This window comes from Canis aureus, chromosome 3, assembly GCF_053574225.1.
Source record: "Canis aureus isolate CA01 chromosome 3, VMU_Caureus_v.1.0, whole genome shotgun sequence".
NCBI lineage: Eukaryota > Metazoa > Chordata > Mammalia > Carnivora > Canidae > Canis > Canis aureus.
In genome coordinates this window covers 18,671,291-18,693,599 of record NC_135613.1, presented here as the reverse complement: position 1 = coordinate 18,693,599, position 22,309 = coordinate 18,671,291, and the positions used below count along the sequence as shown (strand labels likewise).

Sequence of the window (22,309 nt, the reverse complement as noted above, 5' to 3'; positions counted from 1 at the left end):
ACCAGCATCACCCACATAGTTAACTCACACCAAAGTCTGTTTTCCCTCATCATCCCAGATAATTTAAAAAAATTTTTTATTTATTTGAGAGAGAGAGAGAGCACAAGTGGAGAGACAGAGGGAGAGGGAGAAGCAGACTTCCCGCTGAGCAGGGAGCCCAATGTGGGGCTCCATCCCAGAACCCTGGGATCATGACCTGATCTGAAGGCAGATGCTTAACTGACTGAGCCCCCCAGGCACCTCACAGCACCAATCTTTCAATGTAGCTTGTCCCCCGCTACCATTCTTTAACCTGCTGGCGAGCCTGCCTGCCTGCCCACGACAGCCTCTTTATTCTCCCTCCTGGTCTGGCTGTGCTCTGCTGGTCACCATCCCTCATCAAAAACTAGACTGGCACAAGCCCTCTCTGAGGGGCAGCAGCAGGGCAGAGGAAACAAGTGGTGAGAGTGGAGGCAGCATCATTTTCTTCAGGCAAGGGAGAGGAAACACTAGAAACATTGACTTGTCAATCATTTTAGATCCTACAAGGACTAGAAGACACGCACAGCGACTGTCAGGAGAGGGTGTTTAAGTGAACAGTAAATATGCAGTTGGTGGGGATGATGGTGACAACGAGCATTTGTTGAGTCCATGATTTTAATGACAAGACACACCCAGTTCTGTGAGGCTTCCTGGGGCCAGGAACCAGCCCCAGTCCTTGTCACCATTAGCCAGGAGCACTGTCACCTCCGAACTGCCTGGTCTGGTGCAAACACAAAGTGCCCAAAGTCTAATACCCTGGAGATACTTCCCAAGGCAAGAACCCGATCCATCCCTGAAGATGAATGCTTCTTTGAGTCCTGGACACAGTGGTTTTGCTCCACACCCAGAGAATTGCTTTATTTTTAAATGGCTGTGAAATGGTCACAGAAACTTGCCGTATATTAAGCCTCAAAGAAAACCACATGATGCATATCCTCATCTTCCCACAGTAGACTCCAGAGTGGAATACGGTCTGAGCCGTAAGGGCCCTATCTTCTGATCAGCTGCAAGTTATTTACCTTTGAAAGAATAATGACTTCATTCTTTTTTGTGAAAATAATGCCTGCTCATTGTAAGAAATGTAAACCATGCTGAAAAGCACAAAGAAAAGGATAAGTGAAAAAAGGGCCTCCGAAGTTCCACAGCCTAGAAATAGCAATCATTAATCTTTGGTGAACATAGTTCCACCCGACCCTCGTTGAAACTTCGCCAGATATGGCCAATGCATTGTGGGGTGTGGTGGGTGAGTGGCGGGGGGGGGGGGGGGGAGCTGCTGGTGGCCGCAAGTGCTGTCCGCAGTCCTCCACACTCAGACAAACATCACCAAGACTCTGAGGCAGCAAGGTCAGGCAAAAGGGGCCCCTGCACAGCATGAGCCTCAGAGCTCACCAACTCACCCCTCCTTAGAGGGGGAAGGACAATGGCTCTCTTGCGAATGCCCGAGCCCCTACTTAATGGGCATCCCCAGGTCCCGTGGGTGCATCCAAATCAGAAAGTCCCAGGGTTTGTCACAAGGGCCAATGTGTCATGAGCGCATACTATGCACTAGGCACCACACTGAACGCTTCTGGGCATCACCTCACTCCATCCTCACTGTAACCCTGGAAGCTGGGGACCTGCCAAGGCTAAGCAGCCCCCAGAATAGACCCTAAGACAAGAACCCAAGTGCAAATGGTTTCTTTATTTGTAAAGCAATGCAGGGTGGGGAGGGGGAGGCCATCGTGAGCGGGGTGCCGCCAAGCATCATGATCACCGTGGGGGTGGCTGTGCATCCTGTGGGGACTTGAGGAGACTGTGCACTACCCCTCCCCCACCAGGGAGTGAAGAAGCTGCAGCATTTACCCACCAACCCCCTGGACACTGCCGTACTTCTGGCTGCACTGTGCCCAGTACAAAGTACTCTCAGAGCCAGAAAAGAACATGCCCCCAAGCAGTCACATGTAGTCGTGGGGGAGTAGCCTTCAGAGTGGCGTGGCTGAGGGGCACATCTGCAAGGTTTGCTACAGGACTCTAGCATCCCGTTTACACAGCACTCTCACGGCCAGAGAGGTGGCACGACCCGCCCAAGGTCACACAGCGAGAAAGGGACAATTCAGGAGTCAGAATCGGCTCTGGTTAATTCCAAAGGTCTCCCTCTATCATATCTGTCAGGGCTAGTGCAGACAGTGGAGAGGAGGGGTACATCTGTCAGGAGACACAGTGATGAAGGGGGTTAAGAATGCCTGGTGGCATACAGTGAAGGCCAGGACAAGTCCACCAGGCCTGGAGAGCTGGAGGCCAGGCAACTAGGGGGTGGAGGAGCTGCGGGAGGGGCCAGGAGGAGCAGCAATTGGAGAGCAGGGCTGTGAAATCATAGTCATGGGGGGTGGACAGGCTGCTGGCACCCACAAGAGGCTCTAAGGTCTGGGACAGAGCAGCTACAGCACAAAGGGAGACCAGCCCAGGACCCCCAGGGACCCACTCACTCCACCTGGGGTGACAAATGAGCAGGTTTCATCCCAGGTACTATGATGAACTCATCTGGTGATGAATCACTGTGGGGCTGGGACTGGGATGCCTCTGGAACCCTGATGGCCAGGCTCGCGGGAGCCTCTCCTGGAGCCCTTTCACCAGGAGGCAGGGGTGACCTTCGGCCATGTTCAGCGTGGACCCCATGGGCCACTGGGATTCTTTTAGCAGGGGCCCTGGAATTCTCTGTGAGGGACCTAAAGCAGGGGTTGGCAAAGTGTGGCAGGGGCCAAACCTGGCCCCCTGCTCCTTTCTGGGGAAGGAAGCCAAGAATGTTCTTAGGGCCTGTGAAGCAAAAATATCCAAAGAACTCATGACAGAAATCCAACATGGCCTGCAAAGCCCCAAATATTTGCTATCTGGTCCTTTTAGAGAAGAAGTCTGCCAACCCCTGGCTTTTCTAGTCAAAGCCAATCTAGGAGTAAGCATGCAGAAAGCTGCTCAACAAGGTGAGCCTTCAGGGAGATATAGGTTCCAACCATAAAGAGACACCACTTCACACTCATCAGGCTGGCTGTAACCGAAAAGATGATCCCGAGTGTCGGTGAGGATGTGGAGGAACAGGGATCTGTGCGTGGTGCTGATGGCAACACACAGTAGTCAGCACCACTGGAGAACAGTTTGTTAGTTACTCAAAGCATTAAACATAAATTTATCGTACGACCCAGCAGTTCTGTTCTTAGAAACTGACCCAAGAGAAATAAAAACAGACTACACAAAGACATGTACATGAACATCCATAGCATTATTCCTAACAGCCTCAAACTGGAAACCACCCAAATGTCCGTCAGCTGGTGAACAGGTAAGCAAAATGTGGTCTATCCAGACAGTGGGCTGGTATTTGCAGTAAAAAGGATGGATCTACTCATGCGTGCTACGATATGGACAAACCTTATAAACATGATGCTAAGTCAAAGGAGCCAGGAGGAAACCACATATTGTAGGACTCCTTTTATATGAAACGTCTAGAAAAGGCAAATTTATAAAGACAGAAGGTGGGACAGTCATTGATTGCCTGGGGCTGGGAAGCTGGGTAGTGGCAACAGGGATAAGACTGCAAAGAGACATGAGGGCATCTTCTGGGATGATGGCAATATTCTAAAACAGGATTGTGGTGATGGCTGTACTACTCTGAATTTACTAAAATCACTGAATCATACACTTACAACTGGTGGATTTTAAGGTGTGTAAATCATACTTCAATTAAAGTGTTTAAGAAAAAAAACCCCAACTCAGGCAGGTAGGGGAGGACGCTGGACAGAGACAGTACTGCTTAGTGGTCAAGAGTACAAGTTTGCAACAGTGGACCTCAGTCCAGATCTAAGCTCTACTTCATCCATCCACCTGTCCACCCAGCCATCCACCTGTGTACTCATCCATCCATCCATCCATCCATCCATCCATCCATCCATCCATCATCTATCCAACCATCCAACAGAAATGACCAGGAGCCCTCTCCTCCAAGCACTGTGTTGGTACAAGGATCCCCGCAGCGAGCAAAGCAGACAGCCCCAGTGCTCGTGGAACGCAGGGCCTATTACTTGTACTCCAGTTGCCTCATCTGCAATGTCAGGTCAGACCAAATCCTGCCCAAGGCTTCCATGGCCCTTCCTAGCCCCATTCCTGGCTAACCCGCAGCTCTCATTCTTGTCACCTACCAAGTCCTAGGAGTGAGGGGTCCAGAGGACATGGAACTCAGCAGGGCTCCTGGCATCCATGACTAAGCCCCTCCAGCTCCCGAAACAATAGAGCCAGCGGGGAGAGCCTCCTGCCTCCTGTGTGGCAGAGCCAGAGCCAGAGCCAGAGCCAGTCAGTCACTCCATTGCAGTCCTCACCCTCTGCTCGTCAGGGAGGGGACGTTACCTGGGCAACATCCGCCATCTCTCCGGCAACCGCTCCCACGGCAGAGGCAACCACAGACGCCCGGGGTTCTCCGGCCTGGGAAAGTGGAGCCTGTCGGCTCCTCCACGGGAGACGAGCTGTCGCCGGGAGTGTGCCCCTCACCAGGAGAGGCGTGACTCAGAATGTGCTGGAAGCGCGCCTCCCGGTGACGGGGCTGCTCTGCTGGTTGCCGCAGCCTCTGAGGCTCAGGTTCGCACAAGCACGCATGCTCCCACCTCCCGTCAGTAAAGGAAAGGAGCACGGGAGCTCCTTGGAGCTGCCGAGACAAACGAGCCAGGGAGGAACCGGACTGGACTGGCTTTTAGAACTTCTTTCCAGTAGACGGCCCAAAGCTGTGCTGTGTGGCTCCTTACATTTAACTTCATTAAAATGAAATGCAATGAAAAAGTCAGTGCCTCGGTCCCACTGGCCACATTGTGCTCGACAGCCACAAGTGGCCAGTGGCTACCATGGTGGACGGCGCAGAGAAGGACCACTCACATCGTTGCACAAAGTTCCACTGGGCAGTGCTGTCCTAAGGTCCTCGGGGCCCCTGTCACCCAGAGGACGAGTAACACATTCGTTGTCTCTCTTCGTACTCAGGCAACACGGCCGCTGGCCTTCTTAGTCCTCCAGAGTGACTGGATACTACATCTTAAGGGATGCCAGGGTGGCTCAGTGGTTGAATGTCTACCTTTGGCTCAGGTCGTAATCCCTGCCTGTGCCTCTGCCTCTCTCTCTCTCTCTGTGTGTCTCTCATGAATAAATAAATAAAATCTTAAAACTTTGGCATCAAAGATCATCACTTTATCTTCATATACAAGCCTGGCCTGTGACTGACCCATGCGTATCACCCCCCCACATTGCCTCCCTTGGCTCTCAGGTCTTTTTTTTTTTAAGATTTTATTTATTTATTCATGAGACACACAGAGAGAGACAGAGACAGAAGCAGGCTTCATGCAGGGAGCCCGACGTGGGACTCGTTCCTGGCCCTCCAGGATCATACCCTGGAGTGAAGGCAGCGGGCACTAAACTGCTGAGCCATCCGGGCTGCCCAAGCTCTGAGATGGCTCAAAACCTCTCAGCCCCCCTGTGGACGTGCAAAGAGATGCTAATTTAGCCAATACAATTACCGAGCTGTTACCTGCTGATACAATTAATTGACAGATGGATTCATCACTGATTACCCTCCAGGGACTCAGGATTTTCAAGAGGAGTGCAGGGATGCCTACTCTGGGCAGTGGCTCCATGGAGGCACTGGGAGTAAGACAAAGGACACAAAACGAGACACAGGCCTAGCCCTCATCCCCCATTAGCTGGCAGGTAAAGCATGGCTCGTGTTAGCAGGTAAAGCTAACAAAGTTACGAAACACAGTAATACTGGTTACCACTTATTCAGTGGTTACCGGGTTCCAAGAACACCACCCTGCATGATGACATCAGTGACAAGTGACATGAGAGTATAACAGTTCCCACTTCTGAGTGCTCTCCATAGGCCAGGCCCTGTGTGAAGCACTTTATATAAACTAATTTTTTGAATCTTCACAACCATTCAACAAGGTGCATGATGTAATTAGGCCCATTTTCCAGAGGAGAAAAACCGAGGCTAGGAGCAGTCGAGTCACATGACAAGTAAGAGCCAGAGCTGGAACTGGGAGCGAGTGCAGCTGTGGGTCCTCATGGCCCACCACTGAGCCGCTCTGGCAGGCACACCTGAGAGCCTCCTCTGCCTTGATGGAGGCTGCACCTGCTGCGAAACGCGGGGCTGCTCCGCAGCAGCTCCAGGATGACTGCAGCTGGGTGTCCAGCTGACACCTGCCTGGAAAGCCAGGTCCTGGGGAGACGGACAATTTGTTTGAAAGAGAAAAGCCTGGGCACTCAGCCCCCTACATGCCCGCCGGAGGCGGTCTCTCCACAGTCATTACTGCTTCCAAGGAAACAGCGGGAACTCGGGCACGGTGGCCGCGCGCTGTCTCCCGGGCATCGGCTGGTTGCCTGGGCAACCACGCATCAGGCTGGTGAGGAGAGGAACTGGCCCTGGTGCCAGGCTCCCCACCAGGCACCACATCCTACCTGGCACTTCAGGGCCCGCTGAACCTGGCAAAATCCAATCATCACATGGATCTGTCTGACCACATTTAAAAGACTGCATGTGGCTGTTTTTCTCACTGAGCTCTGGGTTCCTCGGGGGCAGGGATTATGCCTCGTGCGCTTCTGCCCTGCTGTGTGTGGTGACTGGAACTTCTCAGTGCACATAGAAGGTATTCTCGGGGTTTACGAAATGGAGGAAAACAAAGATCAGAGATAATGGCTGACATGTCTGAAGCGCTTCTGCTGTGCCGAGCCCCGAACTTAGTCTTTTAAAACCCATCGAGTGCTCTGCAAACAAAATGTGTGCAGAAACCATGTGGGGAGTCTTGTTTAAGGGCAAATCCTGAGGCACCTAGCTGGCTCAGTTGGCTGAGCAGCGGACACTTGGTTTCAGCTCAGGTTGTGATCTCAGGGTCGTGGGATCAAGCCTTACATGGGGCTTCCCGCTCAGTGGGGAGTGGGCTTGAGGTTTTCTCTCCCTTTCCCTCTGTCCCTCACCCTGCTCATATGTGTGCTTTCTCTGTAAAATAAGTAACTAAATCCTTTTTTTTTTTAAGGCAGATTCCAACTCTAGAGCCAGATGGGGTCCGGTAGGGCCTAGGAGTCTGTCCCCATGATACACAGGAGGGGGACTGAGGGGTTAATACCTTGCCCGAGGTCATACTGCTGGTGGTGTGGGTTGAGTTATGTACCCCAAATGCTACATCCAAGTCCTGACTTCTGATATCGGTGGATGTGACCTTATCTGGAAGTAGGTCTTTGCCGGTGCCATCAAGTGAAGATGAGTTCAGGCTGGATCAGAGGCGGGCCCTAGAGCCGACAACCAGCAATCTTATAGCAAGGCCGTGCAGGGCCTCACATACACGGGGAGAGGCTGCCACATGAAGCTGGTTGTAACTCTGCATCCACAAGCCAAGAACTCCGAAGAAGGAAGGACCAGGACCTCCCATAGGGTGTGTGGATGGAGGCACATCTGCGTGGAAGAGGGGACACCCTGATTTTGGATCTTGCCCCACTACTCTGAGATGAATTTCTCTTGCTTTAGGCCCCCCGGGGTTCATGGCACTTTGTCACAGCAGCCCCACGAAACTCCTACAGCTGGTGAGCAGTAAAGCAAGGACGGAGCCCTCCCGCTGGCTCCACCACCCGCTTCAGCCACTCAAGCTGACCTACCCTTTTATTTTATGAAGATGGCAGCTGCGGCCCATCTGATGGGCGTGTGGTGGTGTGGGTGGGGGCACAGACACCCAGGGTGCCACGCCCTGCCCTCACCTGCCTCTCCCTGCTCTTCTTCAGTTTGGAATTTGTTGGGTTTTCTCTTCCTGGGGGGGAAGTGGACCCCCGTGTCTTTCTTGCTCCCTCAGAGGGTTCACACCAGGCCCTGGGCTGCCAGTAAACCTGGGCACCTGCCATCTCAGCCATGCTGGCCATGCTGCAAGGAGGTACCTGGACCCCCAGGGGAGCTGCAGGGGAGCTCCCGGCATTCAGGATGTCAGCACAGGGCCAACTTCGAGTCCTTGAGAGAGATGAGTCATGGGGTGGGCTCTGGCTTGGAGCAAATGGAGCTCCTTTTCCTTTTATGAGGGTCACATGCGAGTCCAGAGCAACCCCGTCATACCGGCTGACAGCCCAGGGCCTCCTGCGGCAGGCACCATGCTAGGTGTACGTCCTGAGATAACCATTTCAAGGTTCTCCGTCCTGGCCACGTGTTAGGGCCACTTGGGAGGTTTCAAACAGCATTCCAGTAACAGAGTCCAATCATGGGACAATCTCATCAGAAGGGTGTTGGGGGCAAGGTGAAGCCTAGTTACTTATATTTGGGGGGGGTCATAAGTATATTTTAAATTATATTTAAACGCCAATGTGCACAGCAGCATGATTCACTACAGCCAAAGGGTGGGAGCAACTCAAGTGTCCACTGATGAGTAGATGGACAAACGTGGTGTAGACAATAAGGTGTACGAAGAAAAAGGAAATTCAGACCCATGCTACAACACAGAGGAACTTCGAGGACATTCTGCTGAATGAAATAAGCTGGTTACAAAAAGACAAATACTGGATGATTCTACTTGCATGAGAGCCTAGAGGGGTGGTCTCCTTGTCTGTACGATGGGGGCACCTGACCCCCCTTAGGTGACCTGCTTGTCCTGAGTCAGGGTCAAGAAGACTGTGAGCATACTCGGCTACTACTCCATACCTGCTTTCAGCATTCTGGAAATGCACCCCTGTCTCCACACGGCCATAAGCCAGGGGAGGCCACTTTCCCCAGCATCCCCCGCTATGGAATACCGTCTGAGACACCCGGGAAAGTGTTGTGCCTGCTTTCCACAGATGATCACAGCACTCTAGGGAGGCTGGTGGGGAACCCCAGTTTCATACTCAGTACACCCAATACTACACCCTCACCTCCCTTTGCTCGCTTGCCTCCCCAACTAGCCTGTCAACTCTCAGGGGCTTGGAGGCTCAGGCAAGGCCTTCTCTCAGCTCTCAGATGTGTGCGACACTGTAAACTGAGTGGGGCATATCTGACCTCGAACTTCTGTTCTGCTGTGTACAAGCTATGCAGGCGAATTCAGGCGAATTCTATCACTTCTTGGAACCTTAATTTCCCCTTCTGTAAAATGAAGATGATAGTACGACCTGCCTCTTGTAGGTGCTGATAAGACTGATATTTCAGGCTGAATGACAGCACTTTGTAGGTGCTCAATAAATGGTAGTTATTGAGTAGAGCAGGATGCTGACTGAACATAGTTAACCTCTGAGAAAAACTAAGGGTGACTAGAAACCCCTGAAACATCATCAGTGTTTCAGGGTTTTCTAGTGGAGACATGTCAAACCAACCGTGGCCCCACGCACAGGGTCATACGAGACAGCAGTTACAAGAACAAAGGAGGTCTGTCATGGGCTCCGCCGCCACCGTACAGTAGATGTGGAAGTGAACACAAGCACACGTGCACACACACGTGTGCACATATATTTACATACATGCACTGCACAGAGTGTGGGGGGTGTCAAGCTGATGACAGGCATCTTCCTGAAGAGGGAAGTGGCTTGAGGGAAAACCAAGGTCTGGGGCGGGGGAGGAGCTTCAGCTTTATCTGTAAGGTTTCAAATTGTCACAGGAAGCCATATCCATGTCTTGTGTATTTAATAAAAAAGGAATATTTTTAAAAAATCCACAAAGATTTCGGAAATTGGGATCATGAAGGAGGTCCTGTCTTTCCACAGAATTTTCAAAGCAGTCAGAATCCCACGTTCTTGGAAAGAGCCAGAAGGTATGTGAGCTAATATTATTTTTAACTTTTCAGTGTTCCAGGAGATTACCTGGTTTTTGAAATAACATATGTTTGCTGGAAGACAGAATTATACAGACTGTATTACGGTAGAGAGTAAAGAACAACAAAATTCCATCGTGTGGCTGCCTACATGTTTGCATGCTGGTGGCCATCATTCCAAGAGTTCTCCTTCTGTGCGTGCATACGTGCACACACACCAGCATAAATGTCTACATAAATTTAGTCCGTATCATATATGTTGGCCTCCTGTTAACCTCACCTGTCTCCCACCCGTCCTCCCCTATCCCTGTACCCCCAAACCCGTGCTAATGCCACATACATATGAGGGTTTGGCAAACATTTTCTGAAAAGAAAGGGTCAGGTAAGAATACCCAGGCTTTTCTGGCCACACACTGCTATGGTAGCATGAGAGTGGGTGGGGCTGTGTCCCCTAAATCCTCCTTCATAAAAACAGGTGGTAGGCTGGACAGATCTGTTGAGAGCTCTCTCCACGGCCACACATAATCAAGGGCAAATACACAGACTTATTTTGGTTCTCGGTTTTTGCTGTTTTGTCTCCCATTTCATTTTACAAAAAGGGCATCACATTATGCACAGGTCCCCGCATCTTGCTCTTCCTCTCCTAATCCCTGAAGGCACTCCAAATCAATCAGTATAGATTTCCCTGTGCTGTGTGTTTTTATAAAGCCACCTCGTGCATCAGTGGGCAAAGGTAGCATTTACTTTTAGAAAATGAGAACAAAGCAAACAGCAGTCCTCCCGCCTGGGCTTGGCCCTCTGCGCAGATCCTCCTGGTGGTCTGCTGGGCCGTGGCTCCAGCTCCCCGGTCAGCGCAGCCCACCAGCATCTCCAGGACCGTGGCCCATCCATCCTCCCCAGGCTCTCAGACAGCCAGAGGCTCATCCTGCCTGTCCTAGCAATAAACATGACACAGGCCCTTCATATCCCAGGCAAGGCAGAGACCCCACCTTTGAAACTTGCCCCTTGAGAAGATCCTATTACCACCCTGCAATGACTTTTCCAGTGGCCTTCCTGTGCCTGGAGCAGGGTGACACTGAACCTTAGGTAAAAACTGCAGGGGGGCCTCCTGCCAGTCCTTAACAGGAAACACCCATGGTTATAATAGCAACCCACCGAGTAAGTTTTAAAATGTACATACCATCCCAGAGGCCCCATCTTCCTCTGCCATGTGGGAGTTCACTCCCTGAAATGGGGGGGGGGGGCGCAGCAGGGACAGCACCCTGGGGCCCTGTTTCCGCCTGGCCTGATAAAGGGAAGCCTCCATCCCAAATAAGGAGTTCCCTCACTCAGTCTCAAAGGGTAGCATCTCAGTGGGGGCCTCCGCTGTTGATTTGTCTCAGCACTTTAGTGCTCACCTTACTTCAAGGGGCATCTGATCTGTTCATCCCTTTGTTCGGGAAGTCTCCTTGCCTTGTCCGGCTGCCTTCTCCAGGTTGGTGGCTCCTTCTGCAAAGGGCCCAAGTTTATGAGCAACCTGTAAAAAGGTTCAGCTCCCTAATTAATGTACAGCTGCTCTGCAGTGTGCATGGCTGGACAGGTGACAGCAGTGGGCTTGAATCTAGGGTGCTGTGTGCTTCTGCCTTCCTGAGTAGCTAGGGGGTCTCGTGGAGAGGCAGGACTGACACAGCAGCTGTCCCTGCCTCGTGGAGGACAGACACGCCAAGACTCGCCCAGGGGAAGTCAGAGATGGAGCCCGGAGTGGGACTTGGGAGGGTGTCCATCCTGGTGATTCTAAGTCATCTGCAGAATTGGGGGAGGTGCTGGCAGAGTGATCCAAAAGCCATGGATCTGTTCTGCCACTTATGCTTGATGTCGGGCCGCAAGGGACCCAGCAACAGGGCCTGGAGGACACAGAAGGAGGCTCAGACCCGGGTCTGAATTCTGGCTTGGATGCACAGGGAAGGTAGTCTGAGAGTCAGTTTTCTGGCCTGTGAAAGGGGGATTTAATCCCCATGCCTCAGTGACACTGTACGGCCCAAACAGGACAACACAGGTGAAGTGGAGGGAACACAGTAGGCACTCAATAAATGCCTATTGCTGTCTGCCCTTTCTTCAGGCTACTGTAGCAGCTCTCCAACTTTGGTGGGCATCAGGATCACCTGAGAACATTCACAATTACGAGACAGAAGATTTACACGTCTATGAAATTTCCAGGTGAAGCAGATGCTGCTGGCCTGGGAACCCCCACTTTGAGAACCACTGGTCGGGCACCCTTATGTCCACTGTGGCTGGGAGGCCTGGGGGCAGATGTAGACGGTGACAATGACTTCAGAGCCAACAGACACCAATGGGCTGCCTGGCTAACACTGACTTGGCCCCGGACTTCCTGGGTGTGCTTTTCAGGGTCCACACATTCCTAGACATCTGCTCCAGGTGGAGGTCAGGTTCCAACTGCTCTGCCAGGGGGTCTTACCCGAGCATCTGCCTGGCGCCTGCCATTTCTCTGGCTCCCACCCGGCAACAAGCCACCTTGGTCTTCAGCGACCACAGTCAGCAGGCTGTCAGGGTGGCGTCAGGTGCCTCAGAAAGGCACCAGTGTCCATGTCAGGGGTTTCTGTGCAACCATCTACGGGTTCTAAGAGGGCACCAGGATCCCCCGGGGAGCAGGACGTGGGTGACGGCACCAGGTCTGCAGTGCTTCTGCCCAGGTGTCCTGGTCAATTAGCCTTTCTCCAGAACCTTTCCACCCAGAGAGTTGAGCTGGCTGCCCCGCTGGGTATTTTATGATCATCAGGTGAGGAGAGGCCTTGATTCCTCTGTGGGGACAGGTGCTGCTCTTTTCCGTGTCTGTTTGGCCTCGTCTCCGAGCCAACAGAGCCAACAGTTGGGTAGGAGCCTCAGAGGCGAGCAGAATAGCAGGCCACCCTCCCCTTGGGGGCCCGACCACCCGCCACGGCCCCGCCTCTCAGGGGCTCACTGCCCACCACCCAGCTGCTCAAGGGACCCACTGCAGATGCTGGAGAACAAAAGGTCTTGCTAGTCAAGATGTTGCCTCACATTTCTGTTTTAAAAGCTCTTCTTTAAAGAAAAAGAAAGAGAAAAAAAATCTGCCTTAAAGGGCAGAAAACAAGTTCACCCGCAAACCATTTACGTGAAAAAACTTCCTTGTATGGTTCAGTGACTCATCAACCCCCATCAAAGCGTGCGTGGGATGACACACCAAAGCTCTGGTCCCCCCTTCCTTGTCTGGGGGAAAAAAAAAACAACCCACGAATGCACTTCTTTCTCGGCCATTTGGAGATCTGGCTGTCATGTGCCATTCCAGAGGCCCAGGGAAGACCTTCCTGCACAAGGCGTGGGGGGGTCCTGGATCTGGATGGCCAGAGCCCAAGGCCAGCCTTCTGGTGGGGGCTAGGGAAGCCCTTCTTGGGGCAGGAGGAGACAGGGAAAGGCTTGGGGTCCCGGAGAGGTGGTGCAAACCCAGCTCTTCCATTTCCTGCTCTGTGGCCTGGGGCAGGTCCTTATACCCACCCCCACCCCTCAGCTCAGGTTCTGGACCTACCAACTGGGGACAGCTGGGGGTGTCTTGAGGGCTGAGGGTCACATAGCAAGAAGCACCTCTCACTGCTTCTGGCCTGTAGACAGTAGGTGCTCAACACATGCTCCCCCACCCCATCCACTGTCGCAAACTCTGGTTCCTCATCTATACAACAGTGTTTTACTCAAAGATCTAAAGTCCCTAAGTTTGGCCCTTGCTTGAACAGAATACTATAAAACCAAAAAAGGGATGAAGGGGATCTGTATGTGCTGCTACAGAGAGATCACCATGATATGCAATGAAAGGGTAAAGAAGCAAGGAAGGGAATAGTGTGGGTAACATGGGCTATGTGGTGTTTAAAGAGGAATATGCACAGAACCTTCTGAAAGCCCCTATGAGAGGCTCACAGGACTGCCTTGGGATATCGGGCATGGGGAGGAGACAGCTCCTCTTACACCTTCCTGTGCCTTCGAGAACTGCCATGTGTACCCACGGCTTTCATTCTCCTTAAATGTTGCCAGAGGTCATCTGGGGGAACAAGGGGCATGAGGGAATCTTCTGGGGTGACAGGAATTTGGATGGTGGCTATTCGTGTGAATACAACAGCCCAAACTCACTACACCCAACAGTCAAAATGTGTGCATTTTGTTACATGTAATTCTTAGCTTCTTTTATTTTAACTTAAAATGTATTAACTTAAGGTTTATGGGCAGTGGGAATTTTTTTTTAGATATTTTTGTTCTTTTTAGTATCTTCTTTATTATTATTATATAAGTTTTCTTATGTATTCATGAGACACAGAGTGAGAAAGAGGCAGAGACACAAGCAGGCTCCGTGTAACGTAGGAAGCTCGACACGGGACTTGATCCTGCGACTCTAGGATCACACCCTGAGCTGAAGGCAGGCACGAAACCGCTGAGCCACCCAGGGATCCCTGTTCTTTTTATCAAAAAAGCCTTAATAGGACAGCTGGGGTGGCTCAGCGGTTTAGTGCCGCCTTCAGCCCAGGGCCAGATCCTGGAGACCCGGGATCGAGTCCTACGTCAGGCTCCATGCAGGGAGCCTGCTTCTCCCTCTGCCTGTGTCTCTGCCTCTCTCTCTCTCTCTCTGTGTGTGTGTGTGTGTGCGTGTGTGTCTCTCATAAATAAATAAATAAAATCTTAAAAAAAAAAAGCCTTAATAAATATAATCTTTAAGTGTCCTGTGCCTGAGGGCTCTCAGACATTGCTGGCAGGTGGGTAAGTTGGTATGACCACTTTGGAAAACTTTGGGGCAACTAAAGGGGGATGCAAAACCAATCTGTGTCAACAGAAGATAGGACAGTGGTCTTCTGTGGTGGTGGTCGGGGAAGCAGAGGGGTTTGGGGGCCCAGGAGATGCCTGGGAGGCAGCTGCTGTTTCTCAATCTGGGTGACTGGTTACTCAAGTCAATTCTCTAAGAACTTGGGAGAATTTATCCAGCATACTCTTTTGATCTGTGTACCTTTCTGTATGTATTCTTTCAATGGAACATTTATTTAGCAAGACCAAACTGTCCCATGTCAATGCCAGAGAACTCTGGTCAGGGATAGTGGAGACACTCTGCAAGGGCCTCACGCTTGCCAGGCACCCCTCTGCCTCATTGGGTTCAGAGACGGGGCTGCTGAGCTCATGCCCCCACCCTCTCCAGGTTCATGGTGGTGCCATCTCCTGCTGGGAGGAGGAGGATGCTAGGCTTGGAAACCAACTGCCCTGATTCAGACCCTGGTTCTAGCTGTGTAACTGTGGACAAGCCTATTCCACTTTTAGCTCCTCCTCTGAGATGGGCCTAATCAAACCTGGGGAAGATTTCAGGAGTGTACACACACACACACAAGCCCCCAGCACAGCTCCTGATATTAGGAGGTACCTAACTATCGTTCTGTCTCCTGTAAAGAAAGCCCACAGGGCATGAGATCTTCTCCCCAGAGCTACCCAGCCCTCTGCCACTTGTTAGTTTCAATCCCCGAGGCCACCCTTGTTATTACTTATAGGGCCCCGATGGCCTGGTGAAGGGCATGAGTGGTGGCGGCTGTGTCTGGAGACTGTGTCCTCCTGGGAGCCGGCCACTTGAGCCCTGGAGGCCTCCATTCAGCTCCATGTAACACGGGTGCCAGAGAAGCGGCCTGTGAGGGCCTCTGCTCCACCACGCTGTCCCTCAGCTGAGGTTCCTACCCCAGCCCTGCTTCTTGGGAAGGCTGCCCCTTTTACCATCTCTACCAAGTCCCTAGGACTCCCTGTTAAGAAGTCACAAAGCCGTCTCTGACCCAGGGCCACAAATGAATCTGGATGGAATTCAGGCCTTTCTGACCTGGAAAGGCATGAAGCAAATGTATGCGTAGGCCCAGAAGAGGTCTGAGGCCAACTGCTGCCCATCCTTTCCCACCTGTTTTACCTCCTTTCTTGGAGGGAGGCAAGTCACACTCGTGCCTTTCCCAAGCAGAGGAGAACCAGACCCAGGGCATCAGTCTGGAAGCTCAACTACTCCCATGAACAAGCTCCAAAGCAGCACAGGCCAGAGCCAACATGACTAGGTGTAGATCCTAGCAACGCTCGATGTACTAATGGTCCAGAAGGTCACAGAGCAGGGGGGATGGAAGCTTCTGCTCCCTCCATCAGCTCAGGCCAGCCAGCAGGAGCTCTGCTGAGCAGAGTTCTGCCTTAGGGGAAAGCAGCACAGTGACTGACCAGTGAAGCCTGTCATGGGCCCCCTAAGGGCTGATGGCAGTGCCTTACAAATGCCACCTTCTTCTGGAGCCATCTGCCAGGACCCTTCTACATAAAGGAGACAGAGTAAGAATAATCAACATTAATCTAATGCTTACTCACATGGTAGGTGCTCTTCTAAGTTCTTTATTGCTACCGACCCATTGAATCCTTACAAGAACCTAATGAGCTTGGTCTTATTGTGAGCCCCACTTTTTGTAGGAGGAAAAGCAGGCTGAGAGAGCAAACTAAGTAGTCCAGGGTCATACCACCAGTGAGTGGTGGCACTGGGATTTGAACCCAGGCAGTTCAGCCCCAAGCTCTCACCTTTAGGCACTGCAGAAATTATTCCTTTGCAAGCATATTGGCAAATGTGGTAAGAGCCACAAAAAATACCCCTTCTCTTCCAGAACTATAACCACAGTTCTGGAAATGTGCCTTACAAAAGTAGCTCCAAAGAAGTGGAAGCTTAGTTTCAGGGGAAAGGCATGAGCGCATTATCCGTAATTGAGGAAACCAGAACAGCCTGAACCACAGCGAGTCGTGTGGTAACTCAGGCCACAACCTCCTCACAGATGTTATGTAGCCATTAGGAAGCTCATGCATGTTGGCCTGAACACGTCGAAAGGTTTCGGTGGCAATGCCGTGCTGAAGCTAGCAGGCCGGTCTGTGCTGTGCACCCAGCCACAGCTACCAAAGCATCCGCACTAAGGTAGCCGAGGTTCGCAAGGACTTTTGCAACCAGAGAGGAATCTGAGGTGGGGTGGGAGCTGGCAGGAGCACATGGACTTTGCCCTTCATGCAGTTATAAAGGTGTTTTCAAGGCGGTTATAAACAGGATGGAGGGAGCAAGCGGAAGAAGAGAGAGTAGGGTGGTGGGGGCAGAGGCGGGTGAGCAGGGGTCACTGCCCTCCCTCTAGACAAAGGGACATCCTGGCCTGAATCGGCCAGCCCAGCCAGGAGCCACACAGGAGAGCTGTGGCCCAGGGCAATGGGAATCCAGGAGCAAGGCTGGGTCTGGGCACGCAGAGCCTCAATGCTGGTGTCTGAGGACACTGGGGATACAGCATGTTTGGGGCAGATGTGGAGGTGGGCTGGTCCTGAGCTTGACCTTCTGGGCCCAGGACAGGTGCCAGATGGTGGTCCTAGGGCACCAGGACCCCAGGACAGGGTAGGGCAATCAGCCCTTACCCATGAGAAATGGGACTGCCAAGTCAGAGGCTAATTCCCATAATCCTTGTGCTGACGTCTGCGAGACCAAGAGAAAAATGTAAAGCTCTCATGAAATGTTGCACAAAACAGAAACACTGAGGCCCTGCACACTCCAGACACCAGAACAGAAAGGAGACGGGAGATGGCCAGGCAGTGTCAGCTCACTGTCCAGCGCGTGCACCGCGGTCCCGGTGGTCCAGACCCACCCCAGGTTCTGGACTCAGAGTTCTGTCTACACTCCAGCTGACTGACCCTGAGCAAGGGGTTTAACCTATCAGCCTCGCTCTCCACATCTGTGAAATGGGAAACAGGGAGACAGGCTTCTCCTCAGGTTCATGAGGGTTCAAAGGGGTGACGATGGCCACCTGTTGCCTTTGCTGCGGGGTGGGATGGGTAGGGGGAGCTGGATGAACACTCGGAATACACAGGCTGGGAGGGTTTGCAGCTCTGGGAGGTGTCTGGGCCACAGATGCAGGACCGGAAGTGGCTCTTCCCTAGGAAGAAAGACCCAAGAAGGAAGAGGGAAGTAGCTCTAGGAGGAAAGTCAGAGCTGGGGCAGGGGATGGTACCTACTGTGGGGTCCACTCTTCCCCCGAGCTTCCCTCTAGGGAAGGGGCATCGGCTCTAGGGCCCTTTGTCCCTCTGACCTGGTTGCCTGGGAATCTGGGCAGCAGCTGGACCATCCCCCCTCACCGTGTGGAAGTAGGGTGGGGGTCCAGCCCTCACAAGTCCCCAATAAGGGAAGGGACTAGGTTTCTAGCCGCAGTCTTCACTTGCACACTGAGGACCCTGATGGTGGTGGCTGTGCCTCGGTGGGGGCTCCAAGCATAGGATGGGCCACCCTCATGTCAGATTCAGCCAGGGCCCAACGTGGAAGCTCCACTGTGACATCATTAGGATCTGGCTGTTCTTGGCAATGTCCTTGGCCCCTCATCTAGGAGATGGAGTAGTGAAGACCTGGCAGGACCATGAAAGGACTAAGGGAGTGAATGTGTATGAGTTGCCAGGCACAGCAGTGCTCAAAAGCCTTTAAGGAATGGTCAACCAGCCACCCACTACAGGTAGGGCCCTCCTGAGGACACTTTCTACTCATCCCCCATACTAAAACATGCCTTGCAGGGGCAGTGCAGGGGTTGGGGGGGGGCGGGCACTGAACCACACAGATGGGAGTGCCTGTGATGCTCTCATACAGCCATGCCTGCCAGCCCCCTTCTAACTGCCTCACATGCAGCAGAGCCTCCCACCTCACAACGACCCAGTGAGCAAGGTGCTGGATCACCCCCGTTTGACAGAGGAGAAAACTAAGGCCCAAATGAACACGCTCTATACCCAATGCACTCCTGACATGGTGACCCCTCATATGCAACATTCTCTCTCTCTGTCTCTCTCTCTCTCTCACACACACACACACACACACTCATTCACTCACACAGGCACATGCATCCCACATTCCTTTCCACTCTCCTGCTGTATAGAAGAGGGACAGAGCCGGAGAAGGGGTGACCACAAGGCAGTGGTGAAACCTGCCTGAGGACAGGAGGCAGCCTGGCCAGAGCAGAATGCCAGAGGACACACACCTGAGCTGGAATTTTGCCAGAGCCCAGGGCATTCCTCTGTCCCGCAGCTTTGGGACAGGAAGACAGGTCAGCTTCTCCTCTCACACAGAGTCTGCTTCTCCGCCCCCAGCATTTGGGACAGACCTCAGGGACTGTTCTTAGTAATGCAACTTCCCCTTGGGGATAAAACCATCTTGGTTTTCAAGACTTCTGTGCCACGGCCTACAATGGAACCCCTCTCAGGAAGTGAAAAGGCTGTTTTTCAGAGCTGGAGGCACCAGAAGCACCAGCTATGTAAAAACATGTATCTTGCTTCTTGGGGCTCCCTCATGGGGGAGCATGTCTCCTCCCAGCTGGGTGCTTGTCCACCCGACAGGCCTGACCCTCACAGCTGTGGACAGCTAGGCGTCTTGCCTCAAAACCTGGGACACAGGGCAGCCGGATGGCTCAGTGGTTTAGCGCCGCCTTTGGCCCAGGGTGTGATCCTGGAGACCCAGATCGGATTGAGTCCCACATCGGGCTCCCTGCAGGGAGCCTGCTTCTCCCTCTGCCTGTGTCTCTGCCTCACTCTCTGTGACTCTCGTGAATAAATAAATAAAATCTTAAAACAAACAAACAAACAAACAAAAAAAAAACCTGGGACACAGAAACAGGCCAGTCTCCTCGCAGCTCCATAAATGCACATTGTGCCCTCACGTGCCTTGCACACAGGGACAGGGCTGTCCCCTCATGGCCTTGTGCAGGTAAGCAGGTCTGTCCCTTCCCAGTCCTGCACACACAGACATGCCTGTCTCCATACGACCTGGCCTGCAAGGTGCATTTCTCTGACTCAGAAATGAGGCTTCATTAACTCAGTACAACTGTTTATGCTTCCACACCCCTAGGGATTGGCCTCAGGGGCCAAACCACCCAAACCAAACAGGACTGGCCTCTCCAGGGAGCCCTCAGGACAGCATGCTCTGCTCCAGAGGATCCTGGGAGCATTAGCACTGCTGTCCCACTGCCCAGAGTAAACCCCATCCCACCCTCCTTCCAGGGACTGGAGATGCTCGCTGTCCAGTCCTCCTGCGAGAAAGATCTCCCTGAACAGTGCTGGCCAAAGGCAGGAGGCCGAGAGAAAGAGTGGAGCTGCTGGGGGGCAGGGGTGGGGAGCAGGAAAGGGAATCTGGGAGATGGGCTGTGGGTCAAACCCCACTCCCCTTCTGGGGAGTGGTCTTGGGAACTCGGGCCGGTGACTTGGATTTCCTCACATGCAAGCATCAATAATGGACTTTCCATAGAGATAAGACAATGCTCCGAACAGAGTCTGGGCCAAGGAAACTCCGCAAGTGGACGGTGACAGCATGAGAAGGCAGAGGCCTAGCTCTGAGGCCACTGAACAACAGGACTGCTGGGACAGAGCGGAGGTGGCAAGGATATCACACAGATGTCCTATTTACACTGTCTTGTCCCACAACATCACCTGGGGCGGACTGAGCATTTCCCAGTCTTTTTCTAGTTATCCTTGGTCCCCCTCCCCCTGGAGCCTTTGAAGGCAGTGCCCTCCTATTTCCCTTCCTCCCTTTGAAATTAAATACTAAAAAAAATAAGATTTTGATGAATGGGGTTGAACTTTGGAGGGCCACGTACTAGTGTACTACCTTAATATTTTTTAGGCCCCAAAGAACCAATCTGGCTCCCCCAGGAGCAATTCTCTGTTGAGAATGCCCCAGAGATACCAGTACAACTCAGTAAAAACTAAACCAATGGGGATGTAGTATTTAATAGGCAACATTCTTTACAAATAAAAGAATGGGTTCTCCATGTGCATGGCAGCTATAGTTTGCACACACACAGTGTAGGGGAACAGTGACAAAAACAATATTTATAATATTTTAAAAATCAAGCTGAGGTTGCAAGAATTTTGACAAAGACACTGAAAAGAGGAAGAGAAGAAAGCCAAGAAGGTTGGTTATAAATATAGTGAAAATAGAGGCTCTATCAGGAGAGGCAGAAGGTCTGATCCTAAGTGGGCTGAAGAGTTCAGAGCTCAGAATCAGGTACAGCTGGATCAAATAGGAGGCAGGGCAGCCCCATAGATCTGTACTAAAATCTGCTGTGTGGCTAGGGTAAGTCATTAGACCTTTCTGAGCCTTGGTTCCCTCATTTGTTTAATGACAAGGGACTGGAAAGTGCACAGCCCTGCCTGGTATGGTGTAACTGCATCTGAATTAATGAACACTTGCCAGAATCTATGCAGACCCTAAGAGTAAGCCAGAGAACCAGAATTTGATTCCAGGTCTCTCAGTTCATTTTGCGAGCTGGACATGCCTCCAAAACACCTTAGATGTCCTCGCCATTTTAAAAAGGAAGGAAAACATGCCTCCTCCAGTCTCATCAAAACCGAAACCAAGTTGCTGACACTAAGATACCGCTGCCACCTGGTGGCAGCCTACCTAAATTATTGTGGGGTGAGGCGATGTCAGTTGTTAAAGGGGGAAATCTGCCAGTTTTATACCTGACAAGACACAAGTGAAAACTTATATTGTGGGAACAAAGGCCACCACCTACCCTTTGGCAAAAGGGCCATACACTGCCAGGCATTTGCCAGTTCCATGAAGCTCTGACTCGGGTTTCCTGGATGCTTTTCTTTGTTTTGTTTTGTTTTGGCAGCGGGGGGCGGGGGGGGGGGGAGGGTTGTTTTTTAAATTTAACAACCATAAAGAAACCAAATGGCACCAAAATTGAGTGTAGATATCCAGGTCTTCCTGAAAACTGCAAGAAGCAGGGATCCCCAATTCTGTACTCGTTCAATCCACAATACTTGATGATTAAATTTGTATGTTTATCACTATGTTTTTTTTTTTTTTAAGATTTTATTTGTTTATTCATGAGAAACACAGAGAGAGGCAGAGAGAGACGCAGAGACACAGGCAGAGGAAGAAGCAGGCTCCATGCAAGGAGCCTGATGCGGGACTCGATCCTGGGTCTCCAGGATCATGTCCTGAGCCAAAGGCAGATGCTCAACCACTGAGCTACCCAGGCGTCCCAAGACTGTCACTTTCAAATCATCTTTCTAGCCCGTCCGTCTTCTAAAATTCAGCCTCCTCTGTCCACCTTCTTGGTCATCCCTGCTAGCTGCACACCATTCCCGAATTCCCCAAGCCTTGCCTTTTAGGGGTTCCCATAGGCTGCAGACAACAGATGAAGAACAAGCAGACCGGGCACGACCGAGCTTTGTGGAATACCACCCAAGACAGCCAACCTCTCCCTTGACATTGGTCTTGGCCCTCTTTGCAATGAGGCCTTTCCCCCGCCTGTCAAGGAGGCAGGATGTCTCCAAGTACTTCCTGCCCCTTCCTGAGCAGAGGAAGCAAGGCGATTACCTACTTGCCACTCACTGGGAAAACACCTTCGGAGAACAGAAAGGGGAGGAGCCAAGCGGCTGGGGTCTACGGCGATGAGATGGCCCCTTCCATCGGAGCCCCCAACCATACCATCCCTCTCATCTTCCCTGCCCCTGGACTGCTCTGGCATTTGACT

The 22,309-nt window shown here is 52.1% G+C and overlaps 1 protein-coding gene across 5 annotated transcripts in view; it reads right to left on the bottom strand.

Annotated features, from left to right (window-relative positions):
• The window catches only part of CMIP (c-Maf inducing protein), a 231,038-nt gene that overhangs the window by 52,907 nt on the left and 155,822 nt on the right, over positions 1-22,309 (bottom strand). Inside the window, exon 1 of one of the 5 annotated variants that reach the window (XM_077890967.1) lies at positions 10,957-11,006. The exons of 3 other annotated variants lie outside the window; for them this stretch is intronic. In XM_077890967.1, coding sequence (XP_077747093.1) covers positions 10,957-10,986 — 30 coding nt within the window. In that variant the 5' untranslated portion in view covers positions 10,987-11,006. Of the gene's footprint in view, positions 1-4,392; positions 4,573-10,956; positions 11,007-22,309 lie in introns of those variants that run through there. One more of the 5 variants, XM_077890968.1, reaches the window with a different exon arrangement.